The sequence below is a fragment of the Scyliorhinus canicula genome, chromosome 21, assembly GCF_902713615.1.
Source record: "Scyliorhinus canicula chromosome 21, sScyCan1.1, whole genome shotgun sequence".
Taxonomy (NCBI): domain Eukaryota; kingdom Metazoa; phylum Chordata; class Chondrichthyes; order Carcharhiniformes; family Scyliorhinidae; genus Scyliorhinus; species Scyliorhinus canicula.
The window spans coordinates 43,107,971-43,135,138 of NC_052166.1; the positions used below are offsets into that span (position 1 = coordinate 43,107,971).

At 42.3% G+C, this 27,168-nt stretch overlaps 1 protein-coding gene across 6 annotated transcripts in view; it reads left to right on the forward strand.

The window, feature by feature from the left end:
* Nucleotides 1-27,168, forward strand: part of LOC119955671 (rab GTPase-activating protein 1) — a 223,105-nt gene that overhangs the window by 169,929 nt on the left and 26,008 nt on the right. For all 6 annotated transcript variants that reach the window (XM_038782106.1, XM_038782110.1, XM_038782109.1 and 3 more), the window contains 7 exons: nucleotides 1,025-1,099; nucleotides 3,870-3,995; nucleotides 9,609-9,752; nucleotides 18,471-18,512; nucleotides 19,192-19,320; nucleotides 20,310-20,402; nucleotides 23,113-23,223. In XM_038782106.1, coding sequence (XP_038638034.1) covers nucleotides 1,025-1,099; nucleotides 3,870-3,995; nucleotides 9,609-9,752; nucleotides 18,471-18,512; nucleotides 19,192-19,320; nucleotides 20,310-20,402; nucleotides 23,113-23,223 — 720 coding nt within the window. The remainder of the gene's footprint in view (nucleotides 1-1,024; nucleotides 1,100-3,869; nucleotides 3,996-9,608; nucleotides 9,753-18,470; nucleotides 18,513-19,191; nucleotides 19,321-20,309; nucleotides 20,403-23,112; nucleotides 23,224-27,168) is intronic.

Here is a 27,168-nt window from a genome sequence, read left to right on the forward strand (position 1 = left end):
CAGTAACTCGCCATGGTTCCTTAGGCAGCACCTTCCAAACCCACGACCAGTCCCTAAGTCTGTGTCCAACCTCAGTCCCTCCTCTTTTTGATTCCCAGGCCAACAGAAACAACCTGTGTGCCTACCTTGTCAAACCCCTTCAGAATCTTGAACGTTTCAATGAGATCACCTCTCGTTCTTCTAAACTCCAGGGAATATAAACCCAATATTGCCCCCCCCTCTCAGCGTAGGCTAACCCTCTCATCCCAGCAACCAATCCCGCCTCATGAGTGCGGCCTCAATCTTGGATTTATGTCGCATTACATTCACCCCCCACCATCTGGCCTGAACTTGCAAAATCCTACCAACTGTCCTGGCTTGAGACAATTCACACCTCTTTAACCTGGGATCACCCCCTATCTCTGGATCTGTAATGATTTGATTACCCGCAAATGCTTGCATTCCAAGCATTGTCTGGCATCTCTGACTTTGTCTATATAAATGTTTCTGGAACATACCTCTTCATTCACTTGAGGAAGGAGCAGTGCTCCGAAAGCTCGTGTTTGAAACAAACCTGTTGGACTTTAAACCTGGTGTTGTAAGACTTCTTACTGTGCTCACCCCAGTTCAACGCCGGCATCTCCACATCATAGATGTAAACAGTTGAGGCCCAGCACTGATCCCTGCTGCACTCCTAGTCACAACCTGTCAACTTGAAAATGTCCTGTTTCTCCTCCTCTCTGCATCTTGTCTGTTAACCTACTCTATCCATACAAATGTATCATCACCAACTCCAGGACAGAACTTAACTTTGCATATTTTGTTTTGGCATTTAAGTTTCTTTTTCTTAAACAATATGAACCAAACCTAAAAGCGGAAAGCAACATAGTTTATGTATTGATTAATTTGACTAAATTTGATACAGCATATCAATTAGAATGGAGTGTCCTTGCACTTGACACCAGAAAATTAATTTTGTTTTTTGTAGATCTTGTATCATTAAATATCACACAATACTCAAAAGTTGAATTGTGTTTTTATTCAGGCTTATTCAGTTTATGATGAAGAGATTGGTTACTGTCAAGGCCAGTCCTTCCTTGCTGCTGTGCTTCTCCTACATGTGAGTATGCATTGTTTTGTGGAGGGGTTGCAATTACTGTACTTTAAGTATTCAATGTCTATATGATGGCTTGAAATGGTTCATATTAAGTGCCATCTTATGGAAATATTTTGTATTGCATGTAGGTTTCTCAGCTGAATTTGTTACAAAGGCTGCTGAACATTTCTTAATATAGAATGTTACAAAAGAAACATCATATTCTTTGTGAAGTCCTGTAATAAAGAAAAGTTCAATTGAAATGAGGACGGTGGCTTAAACAGTTTGAATTTTTTAAAAAGAGTGGTCACTTTAAATGGCTTAAGATTTAAAGCAGAGCTTGCTGAGCACTTCTTTAAAAATGTTCAAGTTTTGTATGTTGCCATTGTAAGGTCGGCTATTCCCCCAGACAAGTCATTCTTACCCAGAAGACCTCGGTTGCCAGTTGTGCAACACAAGGGTATAGTTCTGTGCAACTGAAAATTTATTTCTTTAATCGGGGATTTTAAGATTTACAGAAGCACGTTTTTCAAAGATCTGTTTAAGATAGAATTTTATAGCAATAGTTTTAACGGTGTTAGTGCAGCACAAAGCATCTTCTTTGTATTACATTGAAGATTCAACTTTGGTAACTTGACCATTGCTGTAGAACAATTCTTTCCACTTCAGGAGCTTGTTGGCAGCAGGTTACTGAGTGAATATTTACCTGAATGATTTGTGCATATTTAACTAATAGATGTTCCCATGTGTGACAGAAGACATCTTATTGGCTAGGTAGCCAAGAGCTGAAGGGTAGAAATAACTTGCGATTAAATTTAGAAAGTTGTGCTAAAGCAAGCTATAAAAAGTTATAAATTATTTCAAACATTTGTGTTGTTTAATACTTCTTTTAAGTATCCGCTTTAGATATAATATATAATAAAGAGTAGTTAGTGATTTCAAAGCATAATTAATGGAAGAGTTGAGATGGAAGTGTTAACAGCTCAAATCCACATACAGTAAATCCACATTTAATGTTGCCCGGTTTAACATTGTTTTGCTTTAATGTCAGTCAGTTAATGGTCAGTTTAGGGTCGCAAGATTTATTTTAAAGTAGATTCCCACTGGTCTGACGTTGGGCCGTGTGACCTTGTCTTAGAGCAACTTCTCCCTGACCCTTTCTCTTGCTGCCGACTCTTCAATTTGTGGCCTCTGGTGCCCCCTGACTCATCCTCTCGTTAATACTTGCCCCCTCCCCAACTCGTCTGTTCGCCAGTTCCCTCTCTTGAATCTGCTTTCCCGTTCAAGATTCAGATTTGATAATGGAGCTCCGTGGTTGTGAAAGTGCAGGATTCGATGGTTTAGAAATAGGAGCTGGGGCTGTTACAATAGATTTTTAACAATGCTCCCACTCACCACTTCCCTCACCTGAACCCTTGCCGTGAGAGAGGACTCTCGAGAGGAGAAGCAGAAGAAGCAGCTTCTGGAGAAGAATCATACGGACTTAACATGTTGACTCCACTCCATGTTGCCAGACCTGCTGAGTTTTGCCAGCACGTTTCTGTTTTTATTTCAACAATCGGCCCAGCTCGGCACTTCTGCGCCATTGTCTTCAAATTGGATCTGGACCTTGAATGGGAAAGCAGGCCCAGGAGGGTGAAGCAGTGAGCAGGACAGTCGGGGAGTGGGAGGTTAGGTGAGAGTAAGGTTTGGTGTGTATGGAGTAGGAGAGGCTGCAAGTTGGAAGGTCGGCAGCAGAATTGGTTAGGGAACAGTAGAGACTGTGAATCTGAGGGAGGAGGGGTCTGCAGTGACCAAGAGCGTAAGAAAGTGGGATGTGTGGCAAATGGGAGATTTGGGAAACAGGATTGGTACCAATGGGAGGTGCTGTAAGTAGAAAGTTAATGTTGTTCTTTTATATTTTTTACTTTTTTAAAGTTATTTAATTTACCAATATAGGAATTTAACAATGTTAAGTTTTCCAACTTATATGGTATCAATTTTTTACTGATGAAGTTACTTACCACAGAACCTACATTGGTTTGATGGGAAATTGTGATTTGCTTAAAGTCATGAATTTCAGGGACGTAACCGCAACTTTAAGTTAGGACTTGCTATATGCTCAATTGTGTGAACATTAAGAAAAGAGATTTTAACCTTCAAATCATGTATGTTTCCATTTTGATACATTTTATATTTTTATATCATGTTAAACCATACCCATATTGCCTCTGTTATTTCATTTTTACTTCATCTTATCCACTAGAACATAAAATTCCCATTGCCTGACGGGATGAAATGGGTGGCCTTTTCTCTAGCCGCTGGCAGTGTGCTCCTGGCTGTCTGCTTTCAAGCGCAGCAAAAATAATGAGTTTTACTTGATAAACCACCAGATAAGACTCTAGTATGAATTACAATTTGGCTGTGCAGCAAAATTTGATGAACTTGAATATTGGTGCAATCAGATATTTTCCATCCTGACTTTAATTAAAAGTTGGCATTTCAAGCAAGTAACCATGTTTTAATTGAGCCAAGTTGAAGGAGTTGGACTCTGGAGCCTCTGTACTACAGCTAAGTTTTAAAAAAATAGTCTTTAGAATTAGTTTAAGAAGTAACTTGGCCCAATATAGAAGGAGAGTGGTTAGTGATAGGAAGCCATGTTTACTTTGTATGTAGCAAAGAACTTCCAAATGGGTTATTGGTGACAGTCATATTTTTGTAACGTTTTTTGAACAGTGCATAGTACCTTGTCAAAGAAATCTATGATTATAAATTACTGTTTTTCTAATGACAGTTTTAATTTGTATCATTTCAGATGCCTGAAGAGCAAGCATTTAGTGTTTTGGTCAAAATCATGTTTGATTATGGACTCAGGGAACTTTTTAAACAAAATTTTGAAGACTTGCATTGCAAGTTCTATCAGCTGGAAAGACTGATGCAGGTAAAAATAAAAACACACTCTTACCCTAAGTCGTCATTTTGGGAAGAAATGTACAGGTTGGACTATGGTTGGTTAATAGATTTGTTGGGAAAACCTGTATTGCTACAGCGTTTAATTAACACCGAAAATGTACCATTTTGGTTTTATGTCATCTGAATAAATTCTGAGCAACGTGGAACTAAATTCATTCGAACTGATGTGAGCTTTTAAAAGAGTCAAAGTCGATAGATGTAGTTAGTATTGCAGAGTAATGATAGAAACCAAGCAAACCCAGACCACTATCATATTTGAGAATAGTAGAGAGCGAAACTTCCAACAGTTACCCCGTTCTGTTTCCCACAGAATCGTGCAATATAAAAGGAGGCTGGGAGAGAAAGAAGAAGAAAATAGAAAAGGATAGTACTGTCACACTCTGTTCTGAGCCCTGAAGAATGATCATCTTCAGTTCTCTGACCGAAGGCAGGTCTGATCCACAGCATGGGTAGGGCACGGAGACAGGTCCTAAATCCATCCCAACCAGGACGGGAATGAACCCTGTGCTGTTCACAGCCTGATCCAATTGAGCCAGCTGACCCCAAGGAGTCTGAGTTGCTGTGCACTTCTACATGCATGTTGTAGTCTGGAGCTATGACTAGTGATGATAGAGACTCCAATATTCTTTCCATCACATGGCTGACCAGGAATCTTCCCTGCACTTACTGCCTGCTGCTGGCATGTATTGGAAGGATTTGCAGATTGATGTTCAACCTTTTTGGCCACATTATGAATGCACTTTCCTTGAGCCATCAGGTTCTAGAGTGGGACATGCACCCGGCATCTCTGGCTACTCACCGCGTTAGAAGTCCACCTCCCTGGAGGGTATCGTGGTATTTTTGTTTCGTTTGTAAAATGTGGACAGATAAATTTAATAAGTGTTATGTAGATTGCCAAATTTCCCTCTTTCTAGAATATGATTAACCTTTTAAACCACTAAATATTTGCTAAAAATACAAGATGTACAAGGCTCAATGCTAATGATTTCTGTATGGAATTTTACCTTTGGATCAGTTGGTGATCCTTTGTTTTCCTTGATATTTTTACATCATTATCAGATTTCACACACACTATAAATGGATCTGACTTACAGTTTTTTGGCTCCATGGAGCCAGTATTTAAAATGCTGCTTAAAATAGAATGATTTTAATGCAAATTTTGCAAGTACAGTCTGTACATAATATAACATTGTTATTATTACAAGTTATAGATATATTGCCATATTTTCAGCAAACTCCGATTTCCTAAAACCACCATTTAGATGGGTGTACAGTAGACTGTTCTCAGTGCTGTGAAATACTTTCCACATAAGTCGTTTATTTTATTTGGTGAATAGATTTAACCTGGTTATTTAAACAGTGCGTTGTATGTTTTGATCTAAAAAGTTACAGCAGATCTACATGTTTTTGAAAAGGCTTCAAGTGACCTCAGAATAACAGTAAAACATTTTTTTTTCTGGGAAGGCAGATAAGTAATGGGAATTTTGCCGATAGGACGTTTAACCTCGTTGATGCATTACAAAAAATACTTTGGGTGCAGTCGATACCAAAGGGCAGAAATTTGAATTGGATGTACTGAAGTGGCCATTAAAAAATGTAATTCCTTCCATGACATTTTCTGACGGTTAAAGTAGGTCACCTTAAAATCGTTGATGAACAAACAGGCAAACTGCCTAAAAGATGGGGAGTAGGGAGATCATCTTGAGTTTTTATGAATAATAATAATCTTTATAATTGTCCAATTTAACACTGCAATGAAGTTATTGTGAAAATCCTGTAGTCGCCATACTCTGGCGCCTGTTCGGGTACACTGAGGGAGAATTCAGAATGTCCAATTCACCTAACAGCACATGCTCACTGTGCTAAATCGCTGGCTTTTCAAGCAGGCCAGCAGCACGGTTCAATTCCCGTACCAGCCTCCCCGGACAGGTGCCGGAATGTGGCGACTAGGGGCTTTTCACAGTAACTTCATTGAAGCCTACTTGTGACAATAAGCAATTTTCATTTCTTTCGAGACTTGCGGGAGGAAACCGGAGGACCCAGAAGAAACCCATGCAGACACAGGGAGAACGTGCAGATTCTGCACAGACAGTGATCTGAGCAGTGAATCGAACCTGGGACACTGGCGCTGTGAAGCAGCAGTGCTAGGCACTGTGCGACCGTGTCGCCCCTTGCCCTGTTGTTCATGTTTCTGAGGTTGAGGATTATTCTGAATCCAACGTGATCTTCAAAGCAAAGTAGCAGAGTCAGTTCCATTCCTTCCTTGACTCTAACTACCTAAATTTTCTTCTGGTTCTTACATGATGTTTCAAGTGCATAACAATGTAATACTGTAGACCTTTGGTTCTTATGCCAATACACCACTTAGGAGAAGTGGCCCTGTCAAGGCTAAGCATATAACAGGCACAGCATAATGGATCCTTTGTCTGTTTTAAATAGGAGGTGTTTGGCTATTGAATGATTAATTATTCCACAACCCAACCTTAAACAAAACGCCGCTTCCAGAAGTTCACATCAAATTGAAAAAACACATTTTAATTCCACGGATTTCCAAAATGACATCTGGCAACTAAGTTTTGTTCAGTAACTCAGAGGCTCCTCGTTTGTTTGCCTCTTGATGGTTCTGAGGATCTTTAAGCTATTCCATATTCAAGGAAACCGTAGTTCTGTAGTTAGTAATCCACAGCTTGATGAACTTCGGCAGCAATTTGACTCAAATCAGTTTTTGTGACCTCCCATTTTAAAATTTCATTTCCTGCTGCCAATTTGGAATTCCTCAGCTTTTTATTCCTCTTTGCATTGTAATTTTGGTATTTACTTTTTTCCTGTAATGTGCGCATTTTCAGCTTAGATACCTTTAGTAGGTAATCTGGTCATTATCTCTTTACTGCTTGTGGAATCTTCCTCTGCACAAATTAGCTATCATATTTCCTTATAACGATGGACGTGATTCAACTGCCGTGTTGCACCCAGCACTGATCCGGGCAGGCTGGGTGAATAGCGGAAAGGCCAAAATCGAGATTCACGCCGGGTGCAAACCATTTTGCACTTCACCCAACCCGCTCCCAGCACGAGATCCGGATCACGCCACAAATGGCGAGAGTATCATGAAACCTCATTTCCATTTATTTAAATCACATTCACGAGACTGGAGTCGAATGCAGTAACTTCCCGGGAATTACCCGACTCGCTCGCAGGAAGCCACACAGGGGTCTTTTAGTTGGCCCCTAGTCGCCACATTCCGGTGCCTCTTTGGCTACATGGAGGGAGAATTCAGAATGTCCAAATTACCTAGCAGCATGTCTTTCAGGACTTGTGGGAGGAAACCAGAGCACCCGGAGGAAACCCACGCAGACACTGGGAGAACGCGCAGACTCCACACAGTAACCCAAGTCGGGAATCGAACCTGGGACCCTGGAGTTGTGAAACAACAGTGCTAACCACTATACCACCGTGCTACCAGGATGCACAGCAAAGTGGAGGCAGCCTGTTGCTTTCCATTCTCAGTATCCATTGATGCCCTTGGTGGACGCCCTATGGAGGTCCTAGAGCCGGCGGGTCTCATCCGACACCGGTGTCACTGGTGCCGCTGTGTCACCCTGTCTGCCTACTGCCCTTGAGATGGGCCCGTGTTAGATGGGGGGGGGGGAATCCGGAATAATTAGACACCACTGTCGTCTCCTTTAGTGGCAGGCCCTGGGTAACCACAAGCGCGTTGTCCTCTCTGATTGTGCCCGTAGGGCTTCGGGGACTCCATGGCATGGAGGGTCTGCTGGAGTGACCTTCTGAGGCCTCTTAAGTTACCTGTTGCTGCCAGTTCTGGATCCTGCAATATGGTGTCGATGCCCTCAGCGATGCTCCTCAGTGACTTGACATGCTCTCCAGTGTCTTGGCAATGTCCAGCTGCATTTGGGACTCATCATCAACGACTGAGAAATGATGTTGAGGCCCATAGCCATAGTCGTCACAGACTGAGCCATGCCTTGGACAACACCACTCAAGACGCAGACATCCTCTGCGGTCAGCACTCTAGCAGTGTTGGCTTTGGTGCTACTTCTTATTGGCGCCTGCAGCTTTTGGGACTCCTTCAATCGGTCTCGTAGTCACTGGACTGTCACTGACACTCCCTCCTGAATGTCACAGTTGTGTCCTATCATCTCTATCAGCTCTAGGAGAACCTTGTCCAAAAGCTTGGCATCTGCCTGGGACCCAGCTGAGTCCTGGGATCCAGCAGACCTACGACTGCTGACTCCTTTGGATGTTCCTGCCTCCACCTGATGTGTATCAGCAACTGTGTGGTGCTTACCAGATTGTGCCCCAGAAACTAGTCCACTAACATCGGCAATCGAGGAGTGTGTCTCTGCGTTGATGGAAGGTGGGGTGATAGCTGTGACACCGCGAGAGTGGTTTCCTTGGAGCTCAGATGGAGATCCTGTGAGACAATGGACGTGCTGTCAGTCCGAGTGAAGGATCATTTTGTCTGACATCAATTACTCACTTGAGACAGGTCATCTGGGTGAAGGGACAGTGGATCCTCACCTCCCTACCACAGGCCAACCATGCTGTCAGTGTCTGCTCTCTCCTCGGCCAACCCCATGATTTCCAAGGCCCGTTCCTCATAGGAAGTGAGGACTCTGATCTCTAGGACTCCGCACCCCCACACCCCGTCTTGGCCCTTTCCCGTTTATTATGGGCTATCTTCTCCTGTGGCGCCAAAGAGAGGGCATTGTGAGTCACGTGCTTGATGGGTCGGGAGGGTCTACAGGCACGAAGATCGGATCTGGGGAGGGTGTCATGTGTCAGCCAGTGATTTGGAAAGGGGTGGTTGGGAATTTGAGGGGTGGCAGGCGGAACTGATGCCAGGAGAGAGGTGGTAACTTACTCTTGTAGCTTGTTGGAGGTCGTTTGTCGTCTGTTCATGCTGCCTGCACTGACAGCTGCTGCAACTGTTTCCCAGGCAGTATTGCTGGCCCTGCAGCTGGTCCAAAGCGAGGAGCAAGCTTGCATGCTGCCATGCTTGTGCGTTGACTGGAGTGGGTGGTGAGGAACTGTTTAAAAGCAGCTCCCCCTTGTTAGTGGCGAGCTGCTGAAGCGGGAGTAGGCGAAATCTGGTGGCGAGGGAACCTGTAATGTCGAGAATCTTCTGGGGCCTTATTTTTGGCACTAAGTGTTGTTGAATACGGGCTACAATCTCACCAACACAGGCGTCGCAAAACACCTCGCCAAACATACCCAATGCCAGACTTTGACATTTTTCCGTTCAATTGCACTGTACATTTCAAAAATGCTGCATTGGATGTAAAACACTTTGTACACCCTGAAGTTGTTGATGTCACCATCTCTTCTCTTGCATAAATTAACAAAAATTGCACGGTGCAATTCACATATCACAGTGTGACTGATGAAAATAGTGCCAACAAAAACCATCTATTTAGATGATTTTACAGAATTTATGGTTTATGACTGTAAAGAGTCGTCGGAAGATAAGTAACTTTAGTACTTGACATGTAATGAGTGCACATTAACTTCAAGAATGATCATTGCTACATCTGCTGCTAATAAATGGTGTTTTTACTTTCAGGAGTACATTCCAGATTTGTACAACCACTTCTTAAACATCAGTCTTGAAGCACACATGTATGCCTCCCAATGGTTTCTCACTCTGTTCACTGCTAAGTTCCCACTCTATATGGTCTTCCATATCATTGACTTACTGCTCTGTGAGGTAAGTGTATTTATTTTAAAGTGAACATAATTGGAATATCAAGGTTAATTTAAAAGAATGATTGAAAAGATTGTAAACAATCTCAACTGGGCTCGAGTTCTATATTAAGTTGTACAAAAGAGATAGCCCTGCTGCCTCAGCCCTGCCGCCTCACAGCGCCGAGGTCCCAGGTACGATCCCGGCTCTGGGTCACTGTCCGTGTGGAGATTGCACATTGTCCCCGTATCTGCGTGGGTTTCTCCCCCATAACCCAAAGATACTCAGGGTAGGTGAATTGGCCACGCTAAATTGCCCCTTAATTGGAAAAGATAAATTGGGTACTCTAAATGTAATTTTTTTTAAAGTTATACAAAAGAGGGGCGGCAGGGTGGCGCACTGCTTAGCACTGCTGCTTCATGGCTCCCGAGGACCCAGGTTTGATCCTGGCCCCGGGTCACAGTCCGTGTGGAGTCCATGTGTCAAATGGGGCAGCACGGCAGCACAGTGATTAGCACAGTTGCTTCACAGCACTAGGGTCCCAGGTTCGATTCCCGGCTTGGGTCACTGTTTGTGAGGAGTCTGTACATTCCCCCATGTCTGCGTGGGTTTCCTCCGGGTGCTCCGGTTTCCTCCAAAGGTGTGCGGGTTAGGTGGATTGGCCATGCTAAATTGTCCTTAGTGTCCAAAAAGGTTAAGTGGGGTTACTGGTTTACAGGGATGTGGTGGAGGTGTGGGCTTAGGTAGGGTGCTCTTTCCAAGGGCCGGTGTAGGCTCGATGGGCCGAATGGCATCCTTCTGCACAGTAAATTCTATGATTTCTTTCTTTCGTGTCTGCCCTGCACTTTGTTTTAAAAAGACCGTGGAAGTTCACCCAGAGGACTGTGATTGATTTAAAATGGTGGTTCAATTCGAGGGTGCACTTCATTTGTGTGCCGGAGACCACTTGGCACCATCAAGGTGAAATCGGCTGCTGAGTGGCTGCACAGTCATCAGCTCAGCTGCAGGTGATTCTCCCAACCTGCTATAACTGGTCCTGGCCACACATTGTGGTTCAAGCAGACTCGATCTTTGCAATTTCGGAAATATATGTTTTATATCCTCTACTTGTGCCCTATGTCCACTACATCTGTTCCATGGTTCTCGAATGCAAGAAGAGAAAGTTGAAAGCAATTACACTGGCAATAGATACTGAAATAGAGATTTAAGAACCCGGAGCAGGAGTAGGCAATTCAGCCCCTCGAGCCTGCCCCCGCCATTCAATTCGATCGTGGCTGATCTCATCTCGGCCTCAACTCCACTTTCCGGCCTGTTCTCCATAACCCTTCAACTCATTACTAATTAAAAATCTCTCTACCTCCTACTTAAATGTACTCAATGTCCCGGCATCCACCGCACTCTGGAGTGGTGAGTTCCACAGACACTTTGCAAAAAGTAATTTCTCCTCACCTCTGTTTGAAATCTGCTACCCCTTATCCTAAAACTATGACCTTTCGTTCTAGATTGCCCCACAAGAAGCAACATCCACTCCACATCTGCTTTGTTAATACCTTTCATCACCTTATGGAACTCAATTAGATCTCCTCTCATTCTTCTAAACTCAAGAGTATAGGCCTGAACTGCTCAATCTCTCTTCATAAGACAGACCCCTCTTCTCGGGAATTAATCCAGTGAACCTCCTCTGAACTTCCTCCAATACAACTGCTTCCCTCCTCAAGTAAGGGGACCAAAACTGTACACAGTACTCCAGGTGCGGTCTCACCAATGCCCTGTACAGTTGCAGCAACACTTCCCTACTTTTATACTCTATTCCTTTAGCTATAAAGGCCAAAATTACATTTGCCTTTCTTATTGCCTGCTATATCTGCAATCTAGTTTTTTACAATTCATGCATGAGGACACCCAGATCCCTCTGCACTAAAGCACTTTAAAGTTTCTCTCAATTTAGATAATAAGTTGCCTTTCCACTTTTTCGACCAAAATGGATATCCTCACACTTACCCACGTTAAACTCCATCTGCCAAACTTTAGTCCACTCACCTATCTTTCATACAGTTGGAATATACCAGATTAGTTTGGTAAATCTGATCAGTTCCTTGCTTCAAAAGCAGAATGTACACATATTTCTTATATATTTGACGTCATTTTCTTGCCAATTTCCTCTTGAAATTACTAACCGCATCAACCTTGGTTGCTTCTTAAACAGTCTGTTCCAAGCATTCACTGTACTTTGTGTAACATAGACTTTGTCCTGCATGGGGCCAGAGGAACTATGGGCAGCAAGACACCGGCCCCGACCCATCACAATATCTTTTGCTTCAACCCAGGTGATATCACGCTCTTGAATGTCCCTCTTAAGTGAACTCCACAGGGTCATCTTTGGCCAGTCCTGTCATCTGATAACATCTGTTTGCATCCCTTCTGCTGCACCTCTGACTGGACGGACATCCAGGAGGCAAAAAAGTGCCCTACCAGCCTCAGTCATGTCTCGATCAATGTTCTGCAGGCACTTCTGACCAGTCCTCTGCAGCACTTGCTCAATGGTGATACTGTAGTTCAGTATGATGCAAGAATCTTACTTGGGCAGCGCTGGTGAAAGACCTCCAATTTAAGTAAAACCTTTGCTGTTCTTTTCCATGTTCGCTTTGGTTGCAGTTTGTACTCCTTTGGACATATAGAGTTGCAGTTTCATGGCCGTGTTGGTAGTGCTGAATGCCCACACAGTGTGGATCCACGAGAAGACTGATATTGTTTTGCAGATTTTTGTGTCAACATCGATCTCTGCATCATCCTCCCTGGAGATGTTGCTCTCGAGGAGGGAAGTGTTCTGTTGTCTAATGGTGATGGGAAGGTCTTGCTGGGCAAGTTGTCATTGTTTCCGTCTTCTCGCAGCCGATGTGTAGACCAACCTTGGCACCGCTACTCTCGAAGACTGGTGGTCATGTCTTGGAGTAGGTAGAATTTCTCAGCCAGCAAAATCCTGGTCCAGTGTTGCTGCCAGGATGCCAAAGCCTGCACCCACCATCACCTTCCTCATAATGAAATCAATAACGAAGAGGATAAGAAATGAAGCGAATATGCAGGCTTGCCGTAAGCCTGTAATGATGTTGAAGGAGTCTGTGGTTCCAGTATTGAAATGAAATTGCTTATTGTCACAAGTAGGCTTCAAATCAAGTTACTGTGAAAAGTCCCTAGTCGCCACATTCCGCCGCCTGTTCGGGGAGACTGCTACGGGAATTGAACCATGCTGCTGGCCTGCCTTGGTCTGCTTTCAAAGCCAGCGATTTAGCCCTGTGCTAAACAGCCCCTTATTGGTCTTAAGACCATAAGACATAGGAGCAGATTTATGCCACTCGGCCCATCGAATCTGCTCCGCCATTCAATCATGGCTGATATTTTTCATCCCCATTCTCCTGCTTTCTCCCCATAACCCCTAATCCCAATGCAGCAGTTAGACTTGCACTATAAGCTACCCCTTGGTAGGCTTTCCTTGTTCTCATATTGGGTTTCCTGAGTGGTCAAAAGAGTGCAATAACATTTATGTACATAATTTAGAAATTAGATTTTAAAAAGGCAGGTGGATTCAGCTATGTTTTCCCGCCCTTTGGAAGTGGTAATCCGGTACTACCAGAGAAACCTAATTTAAAAGAAAGCCTGGAAGGACATGCACAGTGCTGATAGAGAAAACAAAATAGTTTGCATTGAGTACAGAAATTGTTACTATCACAAACGAAGGGGGATCAAATTTGGTTGTCAAAAAGTAACGTTTGCCCAAAGGCTAATCAGGAAACCGGAGACGAAAGGCAGGCTGAGAATTAATGGTGATGACTTGTATATTATACTTGCTTTGTTATACAACCATTTTCTTCAATCAAAATACTGTCAGCATTCAAAATGTTCTTTGTGAAAATATGTTCTATACAGTGCCCCGGCAATGCAAACCAAACATGCTCACAGGCTGAGACTTAGTACAATTGCATATTGAGACACAAGGAATGAAAAATACCAATGGGATGTTTCCCTGTTTGGGAGCTGTGCTATATCATAGCTTTTCAAGTACAGCAAGGAAAGAGCATTAAGGAACACTATGGAAATCGTTCCTCATCGAACTACTATTTAATCATGAAAATAGTTGTACTTAGCCACATGGTGGTGCTGTTTAGGACAACCAGCCTAGAATGATCAGAAATGCTACTGAAACTCAGGTCTTTGCTTATTAGTGTTTTGATCACAGATAATGTTTAAATAGTGAAGTTCTATTCGGCATTTTTAACTTTTGTCAAACAGACCCTGCTTCTCGGCAATAAATATTTTAAAAATTCTAGGTATCTGAAATTCCAGCTGAAGTGCGGTTTCAATGAAGAAGCAGTCATCCTTTACCGAAGGTTGTACTGCTGATGGGTTCAGCTCAAAAGTAAATAAGGCCAAAGACTTGGCTATCCAGGAAGCTATTAAGTAAAATACAATTGAAAACCAGTCTTTAAGGATTGTACTACTATTTAAAATCTTCCCCATTAATTTATGCCTGCTGTGCTTTTATACATCAGCTAGTTGTGTGCTCCTTCTAGTTCACTTGTCTTTTCCAAGAAGATGAAACAAGAGAAAGATTTAATTTGACCACCAGAGATTTTGAGTATATTCCTAAGCATGCAGGATTTCAGCAGAGATCCACTGCCAGTAATATTTTGCTTTTGAGTAATGAATTGAACTGGGCTAATAATTTGTTTTTTATCAATTTTTGTTACGCGAGGGACATATTAAGAACTTGGGACCACAAATGAGATCCAAGATGTAGCAGGCAATATAGGATTAAACAGACTAAGGGGGGTTAAAAAAAAACAACCTGCTAGCATGGAGTCAGAGGGATATGCCCACACCTGGCCAAATTACATTATCCTAGGCAGTCTTAAACTTGCTAGTGTGAATACACCGGATGCCCCAGATCCATTGTGCTTTGGGACACCCCTGTCTGGCCAGCTATTAGCCCATTACAGTCTGATAGCTTCTTTGACCATCAATGAGAGGTTAGTTGCATATCAATAGCATGACTCTGTCTTTTCTTTGAATGAATGTAGGCATTCACACAGTCAAGATAACAATGATAGGGTCAAGTCTGCAAACCCCAGAAGAGAACCTTTGTTTGAGGGGCTGAGGGGGGAGCTTGGAGAGGGAGAGAAAATGAATTCTGTTTTGAACAGGGACAGGAGAAGGCTTTGGAAATCGACCGAGAGAGGTCAGGAAAGTTGCCACTGAGGCCAGCTTTGCAATAGCGTTCAGAACAAATTTCCCTAACAGTGGAACAAGAGCGACATATTTATTTAAAGTGCTGTTTAATGGGAACTAGTGTGTTACGGTTATGAAATTGGTGTAATCTGTTATTGTTAGGGTTGCCGTTTAAATATTGTTTTCTTTTGTTTTAATAGTTTGTTTTATAAAATAACCAAGCCCTATTTCTTATAGAAATTATAGAATTATGCAGTGCAGAAAGAGGCCATTCAGACCATCAAGTCTGCACCGGCCCAAGCCTCAACCCTGTCCTTGTAACCCAGTAACCCTACTGAGGGGCAATTTGGCATGGCCAATCCACCTAACGTGGAACATCTTTGGACTGTAGGAGGAAACCGGAGCACCCGGAGAGAAACCCACGCAGACACTGGGAGAAAGTGCAAACTCCACACTATCACCAGAGGCCGGAATTAAACCTGGTTTCCTGGAGCTGTAAGGCAGCAGTACTAACCACCGTGCCACCCTCCAGGAATTCCTATCACTCCTGGAATGAATCAATCTTTCCACACCGTCTTAAAACTTAAATGGCTCTGGTCCAGTCTCTAAGCCACTGTTGAGAGCTGACCAGGCATCCGTAACATCATATTGAATAGGATCTTTTGGTCTGAACATGTTACATATCATTTGTACTGGAATTAAAGGGCCCTTTCTGACTGCAGCTTGTTTTAACAACCAGTGCAAATTTCCTTGGAGCCACCTGTTTTAGATGTCATGTTGGTGCAGATGCAGGAGGATTCTAATATAACTGGACATCCTGAATGTGTTGAAAGCACAACAAAGTGGGAAGTCATTCCATTCATAGAAACTGTAGCTGGACCTGCGACTGAATTCCCATTGTCCCAATGTTGACTGTCACCTTATTCGCTGCTGCTGTCCCCTCCTATCCATTCTTTTTTTTTTAATTTAGATTATCCAATTATTTTTTCCAATTAAGGGGCAATTTAGTGTGGCCAATCCACCTACTCTGCACATTTTTGGGTTCTGGGGGCGAAACCCATGCAGAAACAGGGAGAATGTGCAAACTCCACACAGACAGTGACCCAGAGCTGGGATCGAACCTGGGACCTCAGCGCTGTGAGGCTGTTGTGCTAACCATTAGGCCACCGTGCTGCCCCCTCCTGTCCATTCTAATGAGTAGCCACTAATCCCATTCCAGCCATCCAAATAAATTGTATGCAGGGCATGTAGAAAAAAAAGCCAAATCTTGGAACTGTGGAGGTTGAATTCTGCAGTGTAACCAGGGCAATGGAGAAAGATGGCAATGCAATTCTGCTAACAACAATACTAGCATTTAAATGTGGGGCTTGGGGATTTTAAATTTGAAGGATTGCGAGGCAGCATAGTTCAGCAAGTATGAATGACCAACTGTACAGCCAGCACAGCTGTAAATTCAATAGGTTCCATCTTAATAACATTTATAAAGTGATGTAAAGTATCTACTATACTTTTAAAACAGATATTGTTCAACACAGTCAATTTTTTTCCCCTCCATTTCTTTTGTGAAGATTCCTGATTCTTTGTTGTTCCCCCTTCATTAGCTTGCCTCTATGGTTGTTACTCATGTGTGAGCTTTCCGTTTTGGCAGCTATTTAACCACAGGAAAGTTCATAACTGAGCCTTATTTACGCCATATGTCCACCCATGTGTGCACACTTTTTTTAATATAAATTTAGAGTACCCAGTTCTTTTTTTCCCAATCAAGGGGAAATTTAATGAGGCCAATCCACCTATCCTGCTAAACCATCTTTGGGTTGTGAGGGTGAGACCCACACAGACATGGGGAGTATGTGCAAACTCCACACGGACAGTGACCGGAGCAGGGATCGGACCCGGGTCTTTGCCGCAACGAGGCAGCAGTGCTAACCACCGTGCCGCCGTGTGCACACTTTCAACAGGAGTTGCTGGGCAGTGATCAAAAATCAGAAACTTGATCACGGTGCTGCAGCTTTGTCTGGTCAGAATAAATTAACTGCAATTGGGTATACAAATAATAAAGAGAAGTAGAGTTAACAATTTAGAAACGGATTGGGAAGTGCCAGTAGCCTTGTTACTTTTAAAAGACATGGATCTTTCAACTTCCCAAGGTGTCCCCAAAGTGGTTCATAATAAGTGAATCGCATTAGAAATTATTTCGTAGACAAACAATGTATAAAAAAAAATACTATGCAATGTTGAGATGCATGGCAAGCACAGTGAATCAATTGAACCTTTGCTGAGACTTTGGAATGCACTGGTCAGACCACATTTGAAACTGTGCTTCAGAGGGAGCATTAATAGATTGTATAATGTAAAAGCAAAGGATGACAACTTTAAAGAACATAAACTGTGATGAAAGATTAGAAAAGTAAACTGAAATAATAATTTTTAGATTTTTGCAATTGGATTAGCAAAATTCAAATTACAATTGGTCACACTATGTTGACATAGCAAAAATAGAATGAATCTCAGTTGACAAAATAATATTATCTCATCTTTCATTTTCATATTAAGATAATTAAGCTTCAACCTAAATTCTTTTTTTAGAAAATAGTTTGTATGCAAATATTCACCTGGATATCAACCATCTTTATAAAATCTAGGGTGTTCGGATCAGGAATTTTATGTCGGAATGGTCCATGTTTTCAAGTAAAACACAGATTCCCCACCCTCGCAAAAGAAAATAACTTGCTTCTTTCCAACTCAAATTTCTTTATTTTACTTTAAAAATTGTGCAGCCAGTGTGCAAATCCTTCCAGTAAATAAAGGAGCTCACGCATTTTGTCAGTTTTAATTACCAAAATAGTTTAAAGAACATTTTTATTTTAATAATTTAGACTGCTCCTTTGCAGTTGTTTTTCCACAGGAATAACATGGCCAAAGATGGCAATTGTGTATGTTGTAATAAACTATGTTAATCATGTCTTGTATGGCACTCAACAAAAGTCCTTTTCACAGAAAAGCTTAGGGTCTGAGAAATGTATTTTAACAGACGAGTAATGCATCAATATTTGAACACGCTGACTATTGGAAACCCTGGCCTCCACTCATGATCCTGCATCTGTTTGGATTTAACAAGTATTGTTGTCTGTAATATTGAAAATGCCAATCAGTGAATTAAGCAATGCAAATGGAAATACTGTTGAACTTAAGGCCGTCTTCTCAAAATTGTTGCTATAGTTCCACTTTGGCTGAGCACAGTGGACCATTGTGCTGTTCTGTTCTCACCAGCTAGTCAGTCTTTCAGCATCAAAAATAAAATGCATTTTCTTTTACATAAATATGGCAGGTCATTTAAATTTATTAAGCTAGCATGCCTGCTATATTTTGATCTCCTGAGCATTTAAAATTAAATCAAAAGTTAACATATTTTTTCCTAAAATGGTTTACATAAATGTATAGTTGGTGAAAAATTAATTTGTAAAAGTTCAGAAATGTTTTCTTGCAAATGCTTACCTAAACTTTTGTAACTTTTTTAAGGGCATAAGTGTTATCTTCAATGTTGCACTTGCTTTACTGAAGGTAAGTGCACAACTTCTCTTGTTTATTCACAATGTGGTTTAAATGATGTTTATGGTTGTCATTGCTTATCTCCATCAAAAAGTGGAACACTATTTATCTTAATTTGTAATTTTTTAAAAATGACAATTTATTAACATGTAAAAGTTAATTTGGATCTGAACCATCATTAATAATCTCAGTATTAATCTATAAAGGTCATCTTAATATTATTGTGGTGACTTTGAATTATGCTAAATGAAAGAGTTGCATCTCCTATGAACGAGCAGGATTGCAAATTGAGCACTTCATATTGTAATATAGATTTGCTGTTTCAGTTGAGCACAGTTTGGGAATAATTCAATTTGTTATTTCTGTTACATTATTTTTAAAATACTACTTATAATTTATGCACAAAACTGGGTAATTTTGATGGTGTTTCCCACCAGAAAAGGCTGTTTTACATTCTTTCAGTATAATCATGCTCAGTGTTTCAACTCAACTGACGTGAGGGTGGCCTGACTTAATGAAAGAATCTGATTAGAATGAGTAGCAGCGATCTGGGCTATGTATTGGCACACATTTAATCTTTACTAACTGTGCACAGGAAGCCTTAAGTTGCCAAGATTTTACTGAATGCTGTTTGTCAATTCCACAGACCTTGTTCAGATAGCACCAAAATCTGTTAACATTTCTTCTGCAGACCTCAAAAGACGATCTTCTGTTAACAGACTTTGAAGGGGCCTTAAAGTTTTTCCGTGTTCAGCTTCCTAAAAGATATCGCTCAGAGGAAAATGCCAAAAAGCTGATGGAGCTGGCTTGCAGTATGAAGGTAATCAAATAAACTTTTAATAGCTGTTAGTGTTCAGAAAACATAAAGGGGGGGAATTAACTTAAATGTTTTTAGAAGAAATTTATTTGATTCCTTTTTTTTTAAAAATATTCAACTGACCCAACTAGATAAACACTGAATTATTCTGGCAAAACATGTGATGTAAATATGAATGTTATAAGTTAGAGCTGGATTACATTTTGAAAAAATGTAAAAACGAGTACTTTGTGGATTTTTAAAAATCTGCTTTATTTAGGATTACAGATTGGATATGATTTCTTTAACAGAGGTCAATCCTATTGTGGTTATTTATTTATTTTCGCACTGATAGATATGCTAGTGTAATTGTAAATCACTCGTTCTTTGTAGGTTTTGAACATAAGGGAAAGCAATTTTATTCTAAAGAGTTAGGCCCAGGATATTCTTTGTTTTTCTTACTGATTTTAAAAATAGTTCCAGTGCATGCAGAAGGTTTTTTTTAATAGCTTGTTCAACACCCTCACATCTGACCCATCCCTTCCCTTAGGATTGACACGAGAATAAAGCCCAATTTGTGCTGATGGTCTGACCATATCATGTGCAGCTTACCCAGGACTGGGTGCCAGTGATCCATTTGAATGTGGGAGCCTGTCACAATACGTCTGTGCACTTTCTGCACACATACAGAGGGTCCCAACTCCCAGCTAACTTCACTTTCTCCCTGTGTGATGCTGCTAGAATAAAAATCTGGATCAGTGTCTAACAGATCGCAGATTGGAGATTTAACCTACCCCAAGTAACAGACAGAGCCATCAAGCAAACTGCCGGTAACTTAGTTATAAAATACGTATGCGACAAATAATAAAATTTTTAAAGTGTGCTCACTGATGAGGTCAACTTCAGGTAAATAACACTTCTGTCTAACAGTGCATCGTGTTACTACTGAAAAATGAATTTACCGCTGTTTAATTTGAAGATTAAATTTCATTTCTTAATATCCATATGTACAGATCAGTCAGAAAAAACTGAAGAAATACGAAAAGGAATACTTGGTAATGCGGGAACAACAGGCTCAACAGGAAGATCCTGTTGAAAGGTTTGAGGTATGAAACAATCAACGGTATCCACAACCAACTACCTGATATCCATGTTTGAATATATAAGTTGTCACTGAATGGATTGTTATTTCAAATCCTTCTGTTAATTTTGCTTTCCATTAGTCTGTTTACAAAGATAATGTTTTGGTGCCAGTCCACCTGATGGATAAACACCTAATTTATATTGCAAGATGGTTATCTCCACAGCAGCAAGGTTGATTTTTTTTTAAATGCAGATACTTTTATTGGATGCTGCTGCAATCCGTGGAGATTTCCCATAGAATCCCTACAGTGCAGAAGGAGGCCATTCAGCCCTTGTGAGTGCGTACCAACCCTCTGAAAGAACGTGCTGCCTAAATCCACTCCCCACTCCCACACCAGCCCTATCCCTGTAACCCTGTTACCTCACCTAACCTGCACGCATTTGGACGCTAACGGGCAATTTGCCTGGCCAATCCACCTGACCTGCACATCTTTGAACTATGGGAGGAAACTGGAGCACCCGGTGGAAACCCATACAGACACTGGGAGAGCACGCAAACTTCACACAGGCAGTCACCCAAGGCTAGAATCGAACCCAGGAGCCTGGCGCTGTGAGGCAGCAGCGCTAACCACTGTGCTGTGGCAAGATCCACACTGGTCAACAATAATGAGATCACCTTCTTGACCTATAGACAGGAGATGGAGCAATTAAGCCATTTAGCAATTAAGCCAAATTATGTCTTTTGCCTGCCACTGACCGGCTGAGCATCAATGCTGCCACGGAAGCCATGCATTGAATGCATTTTACTCCGTCTGTCGATCCCTTTCTCCAAGATCAGTAGCAGTGCTTTATTTAAGTTTATCCCCAGTTTTTTAAAAAACATAATGGGGACAAATAGAAAATGTTACTTGCGCTGGAATTTAAAGCACTTCTGAATTCAGAACAGGAAAAATGTTTCTTACCAGAGTGACTTTGAAGTGCACAGTTCCAGAGGATAGCTGTGTCCAAATTCTAGGAATTGCCAGGCCATGACCATGTAAAACAGAATATTAATCACCTAACAGCTTGGTTTAAAACCTGTTATTACTGGGGGGGGTTTACTTTGAACTTTATTGATCTGGCAAATGTCATTAGATCAGAGGTCAGAAATTGTATTCCAGAGGCTATTCACAGAATTGTTATGGTGAAAAAGGAGACCATTTGGCCCATCATGTATACACTGGCACTCCAGATGAGCATTGTGACTTAATGCCATTCTCCTGCCTTTTCCCTGTAACCCTGCGTATTGTTTCTATTCAAATAATTATCTAATGTCCTCTTAAATGCCTCAAACCTTTCTCCACCCGAACCGCTCGCTGTGTGAAAAAGATTTTCTCTAATCTCATTCGCTTCTTTTGGAAATCACTTTAAATCTGCCTTCTCATTCACGATCCTTTTGAGAGCAGGATCAGTTACTCCCTTTCTACTCTTTCCAGCCCCCTCATGATTCTGAATATCTCTATTAAATCTCCTCTTGGGCTTCTCCTCTCCAAGGAGAACAGTCCGAACTTTTTCAGTCTATCTTCGTAACTTAAGTTTCACATCCCTGGAACCTCTCCTGCACCCTGTCCAATGCGTTCAGATCCTTCCCCTAGTGTGGCGCCCAGAACTGTACATAATACTCCAGCTGGGGGCAGCACGGTGGCGCAGTGGGTTCGCCCTGTTGGCTCATGGCGCCGAGGTCCCAGTTTCAATCCCGGCTCTGGGTCACTGTCCGTGTGGAGTTTGCACATTCTCCCCGTGTCTGCGTGGGTTTTGCCCCCACAACCCAAAGATGTGCAGGCTAGGTGGATTGGCCACGCTAAATTGCCCCTTAATTGGAAAAAATGAATTGGACACTCTAAATTTTTTTTTTAATTAATAATAATGACTAAATAATAATCCAGCTGTGATCTGACTTAGTGTCCTATGCAAGTTCAGCATAACTTCCTTGCTTTTGTACTCTATGCCACAATAATCAAGCCGAGAATACTATATGTTTTATTAACTGCACTCCCCACCTGTCCTGCCACCTTTAATAACTTCTGCACATATATTCCCAGTTGCCTCTGCTCCTGTACACACTTGAGAGTGATACCTCTTATGAAAATGAAAATCGCTTATTGTCGCAAGTAGGCTTCAAATGAAGTTACTGTGAAAAGCCCCTAGTAGCCACATTCCGGCCCCTGTTCTTGGAGGCTGGTACAGGTATTTGATACTTTCTCTCAATGCTCTTCCTACCAAAGTGACTCGCCTCATGCTCCTCTGCATTGAACTTCATCTGCCACCTATCTGCCCACTCCGCCAACTTGTCTATGACCATTTGAGGTCCTACATTGTCCACCTCACAGTTTATTAATCCCAATCACTGCACAAATTTAGGAGGTAATGGATGTAACTTTCACACTTCTCTTACTTGGAACTCTTGCTATTGATGCAATGAAGGAGTGAATAATAACTGCTAAAGTTCTGAAGTATTTTGTGCAGAACAACATGTTTGTCCTTTCAGATGGAATATTCTGAGTTTGACATATTTACAGGACTTGGTAAAATATCAAGTTAGTATACAGTATATTCATGGGTGAGTGATGACTGATGGAGATTTAACAATGCAGTTTGGGTTATGAGTTTATGTCAGTTCACAGAAGTGTATTGTTAGTCTACAGATTTATAGGTTATTTTCACCTCATAATTGAACTGTCTGCTTTTCCCCAGCGTGAGAACAGACGTCTGCAGGAGGGTAATATGAGGTTGGAACAGGAAAACGATGACCTTGCACACGAACTGGTTACGAGCAAAATCGCACTCCGGAAAGACTTGGATAATGTAAGTGTAAACTCTGCAGCCTTTTAGACTGAACTAGAGACTGTAGTTACTGTTTTCTTGTCCAAAAATATTCTGTTTGATTCACTAGTAACTGGAAACTGAATATATTCTTCAGAAGTTAAATCTCATGAACAAATATCCTTGTAACTGAGAATTTACAGTTCATCCTGATAGGTTACAGAGAATACAGTACCTCTAATCCTGCGTTTCAAATAACAAAATTGTATATGTTAAAAGAGCAAGAAATATGGAATTTTCTTTGATCTTGCTGTATATACAAGGCCCCCAATCTGCAGCCATGGAAGCTTCCACAGGATTTTTACCCTTTCCCTGTTGATTGTATTGGGACTAAATGAATGAAAGTCTGAGTCTTAGTCCTGTCAATTTACACTGGTTATCTAATCCCCATGCAGTTCACAACTGTTGCTGAGATGGGCAAGATGTGATGTGCATTTGGATTGTCAAACCCAGTGATCAAATGCTTTTTCCAGATGCTAAGATTCCAATTTAGTAAGTGATGCACAAGGTGCGAGAGACCCCAGCTGTAAATCAATGGAGTGTAGGAGGAGGTTGATATCATCTGACAAACTGATTACCTCAGAAAATAAGTGTGTAATGCACAGGTATTAACCAATCTCATGGGTCGTACCTTATTCTGCACCCTTTGCAGATGCAAAGTGAATTCAGTCTCTTGAACGCCTATGTTTTAAGCACTGAATATTTAAAGTGTTAGCATGCTGATAGGTTATAGCTTTCCTAATATGGCGATGGCAGTGTTAAATTCTACACGTTTAAATTTAGAACAACATATATCCTAGTTCAGGCAGGTGTTGAGTATAATACCATCTGGTTAGTGTATTAGTGAGCTCCCCAACAGTTTGTTCTGGAAACTTTAAACATTTCTTTGAGGAAAGGAAACTGGGTTTGACCATTTTTTTTAATGCTGATTTTCTGATTGCCATTCTAGGGAATTCATTGTTGTAAATAACACCGGAACTTTTTTTTTAAAAACCCACCAACTAGTTCACAGACCAGCTCACTTAATTGCTTTCACGTAGCGGGCTGAGGTAATCAGGTGTTAAGTAACAAGTATTTCTGTACCAGCTGAGCAGCATATGGGTCGTTCCGAAAATCGGGGCAGTTAACCAGTTTTGCACAGTTCAAAAAGCCTGCTTTGCTTTTCTCCTTTTTTTAAAAAAAACACAACTTGGTATTATTCCTACACAGAAACATATTTTAGATTGAGAAGGTGTTGTAAAAAATGTTTATTGTATCGCGATGTTCCCAAATCCTGGAGCTAAAAGCTGCGTATTTGTGCTGCAGCATTTGATGTAGAAATTGACCTTGAGGTGTCACAGGATTCTCAGGGTCGGAGTTAAACATAGTTGTTGTAAGTCAAATTTGTAACGCACATCAATATTCTCACCATCTGCAGTATTCGCACTTACCCCATTAACTTTAGCATTTTCTGCACGTCTGCAGTGGTGCAAGTCAAAGTCTACCCCAACAATACAACTTGTACTTATAGAGCACCTTTACTGTAACAAAACATTCCAAGGTGCTTCGCAGGCATAGTGTGAAACCAAATGTGACACTGATGCACATAAATTGGTGATTTCTGATTTCTCCTCATTTGTCAAGGGGGGAATAAAACAAAACATCAGCTGCCCTTTATTTTAACCCATCACTAACTCAGTCCTTTGCTGGTTTGAACAATCTGTCCCAAAGAGCGTTAACCTGATAACTTGGTTTCTCTGGACTTCTGATTTTACTTTGGAATTCAGCTTTGATATGGTGGACGGCACGGTGGCCTAGCGGTTAGCACTGCTGCCTCATGCCGCCGAACACCCGGTTCAATCCCGGCACCGGGTCACTGACCGTGTGGAGTTTGCACATTCTCCCCGTGTCTGCTTGGTTCTCACCCCTACAACCCAAAGATGTGCAAGGTAGCTGAATTGATCACGCTAAATTGTCCTTTAATTGGAAAAAAAATAATTGGGTACTCTAAATTTATTTTTTTTAAATGCTTTGATATGGCAGCCTGTAAGAATCAAATATCGGTGAAATATCTCAAACAAAATTGAAGGGAAGGTCCCTATTCCTTCCCTCGCTTCCAAAATGAAAAGAAATCAGTACTTGAGTGCAATTTTGAACAATGGAAATTTATTACAGTTGAAAGCTTTTGGGAAAGGACGATGGGGTCATGCCAAAGATAATTAGAGAGCTGATTTATTTTGTGACATATTAGTTTGGAGAACAGAAACAAGCCTTTCAACCCAACAAATAGATGCCAGTATTTATGCTGCACACACTCTTCTCTCACCTTACTCAATTTCATCCTATCCTTCTAACTCTTTTCTCCCTCAGGTATACCTCTTGTAAAGTATCAAAATTCATTCTCGCCTACATAACCAATCCACTGCATACCATCCAGTCTAGTCACTGGTAGATTGTATTGCCTCCTGGTGTTAATACTTGCCTGTTCTTTTGCATCAACTAGCCCATCCTTCTTTGTCTGCCGAAAATTACTATCAAAAATATTTTCCAGGCAGCAAAAACTTTTCACACTCAAATAATATGTGTACTTCATATTTATTTAAATCACAATCTGCCTCAAATTGTTCTCTTATGTTAATCCATGTCCAAATAGCTGTCAACGTGTGCTTGTAGTATTATAATTCAAGCCATGACTTCCGGTTGCGGCTATGCGGAGCTAAGCCGCACGTTCGGCAGCTCCCGCTTTAATAGGACTTGTGGGCTCTTTTAAGGGCCCCAGACGGCGCTGATTCGACAATTCCCGGTGGATGAAGGGGTCTGGAGCAAAACCCCCCGGGATTTATGGTGCGGACCCGGAGTGGGGCGAGGAGAAAAACGGCAGCAGCTCCCCTGGAAAAGCGGGGGAAGGTGGACAAAATGGCGGCCGGTGGAGCCCCTGAGGAGTGGAGGCAGTGGGCGGAGGAGCAGCAGGCGGCCCTTCTGCGCTATTTTACGGAGCTGAAAGGAGGGTTGCTGGAATCCCTGAAGGTAACGACAAGTAAGCTGCTGGAGACCTAGACAACTCTGGGTGCAGCGATACTTGAGTTGCAGCAGCAGGCCTCTGAGCGCGAGGATGAGGTTTCGGCCCTCGTGGGGAAGGTGGAGATGTACGAGGCGCTCCACAAAAAGTGGCAAGATCGTTTTGAGGAGATGGAGTTTCGATCAAGGAGGAAGAACTTGCGGATCCTGGGCCTCGCGGAGGGGCTGGAGGGGTCGGACCTGCCGGCCTATGTGGCCGTGATGCTGAACTCGCTGGTGGGGGTTTTCCCGTGCTGAAGCGGTGCCAAGGAGCTGATGTGGGGGGGAGGGGTGACCCCATATCGGGAGGGGTCGGAGTTAGGGCTGGAGCTGCCGGGGTCAGCAGAAGTCATTTCTGATTGTGGCGGCAGATATGTGATGGTGAGCGGTAAGCTGTCGGGGGAGAGGTTGGTGTTGGTAAATGTGTACGCCCCAAATTGGGACGATGCTGGTTTCATGAGGAGTATGTTGGGCTGCATTCCTGACCAGGAGGTGGGGGGCCTGATCATGGGGGGGACTTCAATACGGTGCTGGATCCCCTACTGGATCGTTCTAGTTCAAGTGCAGGCAGGAGGCCGGCAGCTGCCAAGGTGTTGAGGGGGTTTATGGACCAGATGGGAGGAGTGGATCCCTGGTGGGGGAGCTGTTGAGTGTAGATAGGAGTTATGCGGAGGCCCTGGAGGAGGGATTGCTGGGGGAGCGGCGAAGCCTGCAGGCCAAGTTTGATTTATTGACCACCAGAAAGGCGGAGACACAGTGGAGGAAGGCGCAGGGAGCGGTCTACGTGTATGGAGAGAAGGCGAGCAGGATGCTGGCGCATCAGCTTCGCAAGCGGGATGCGGCTAGGGAGATTGGTGGAGTGAAGGGTAGGGGTGGGAATGTGGAGCGGCA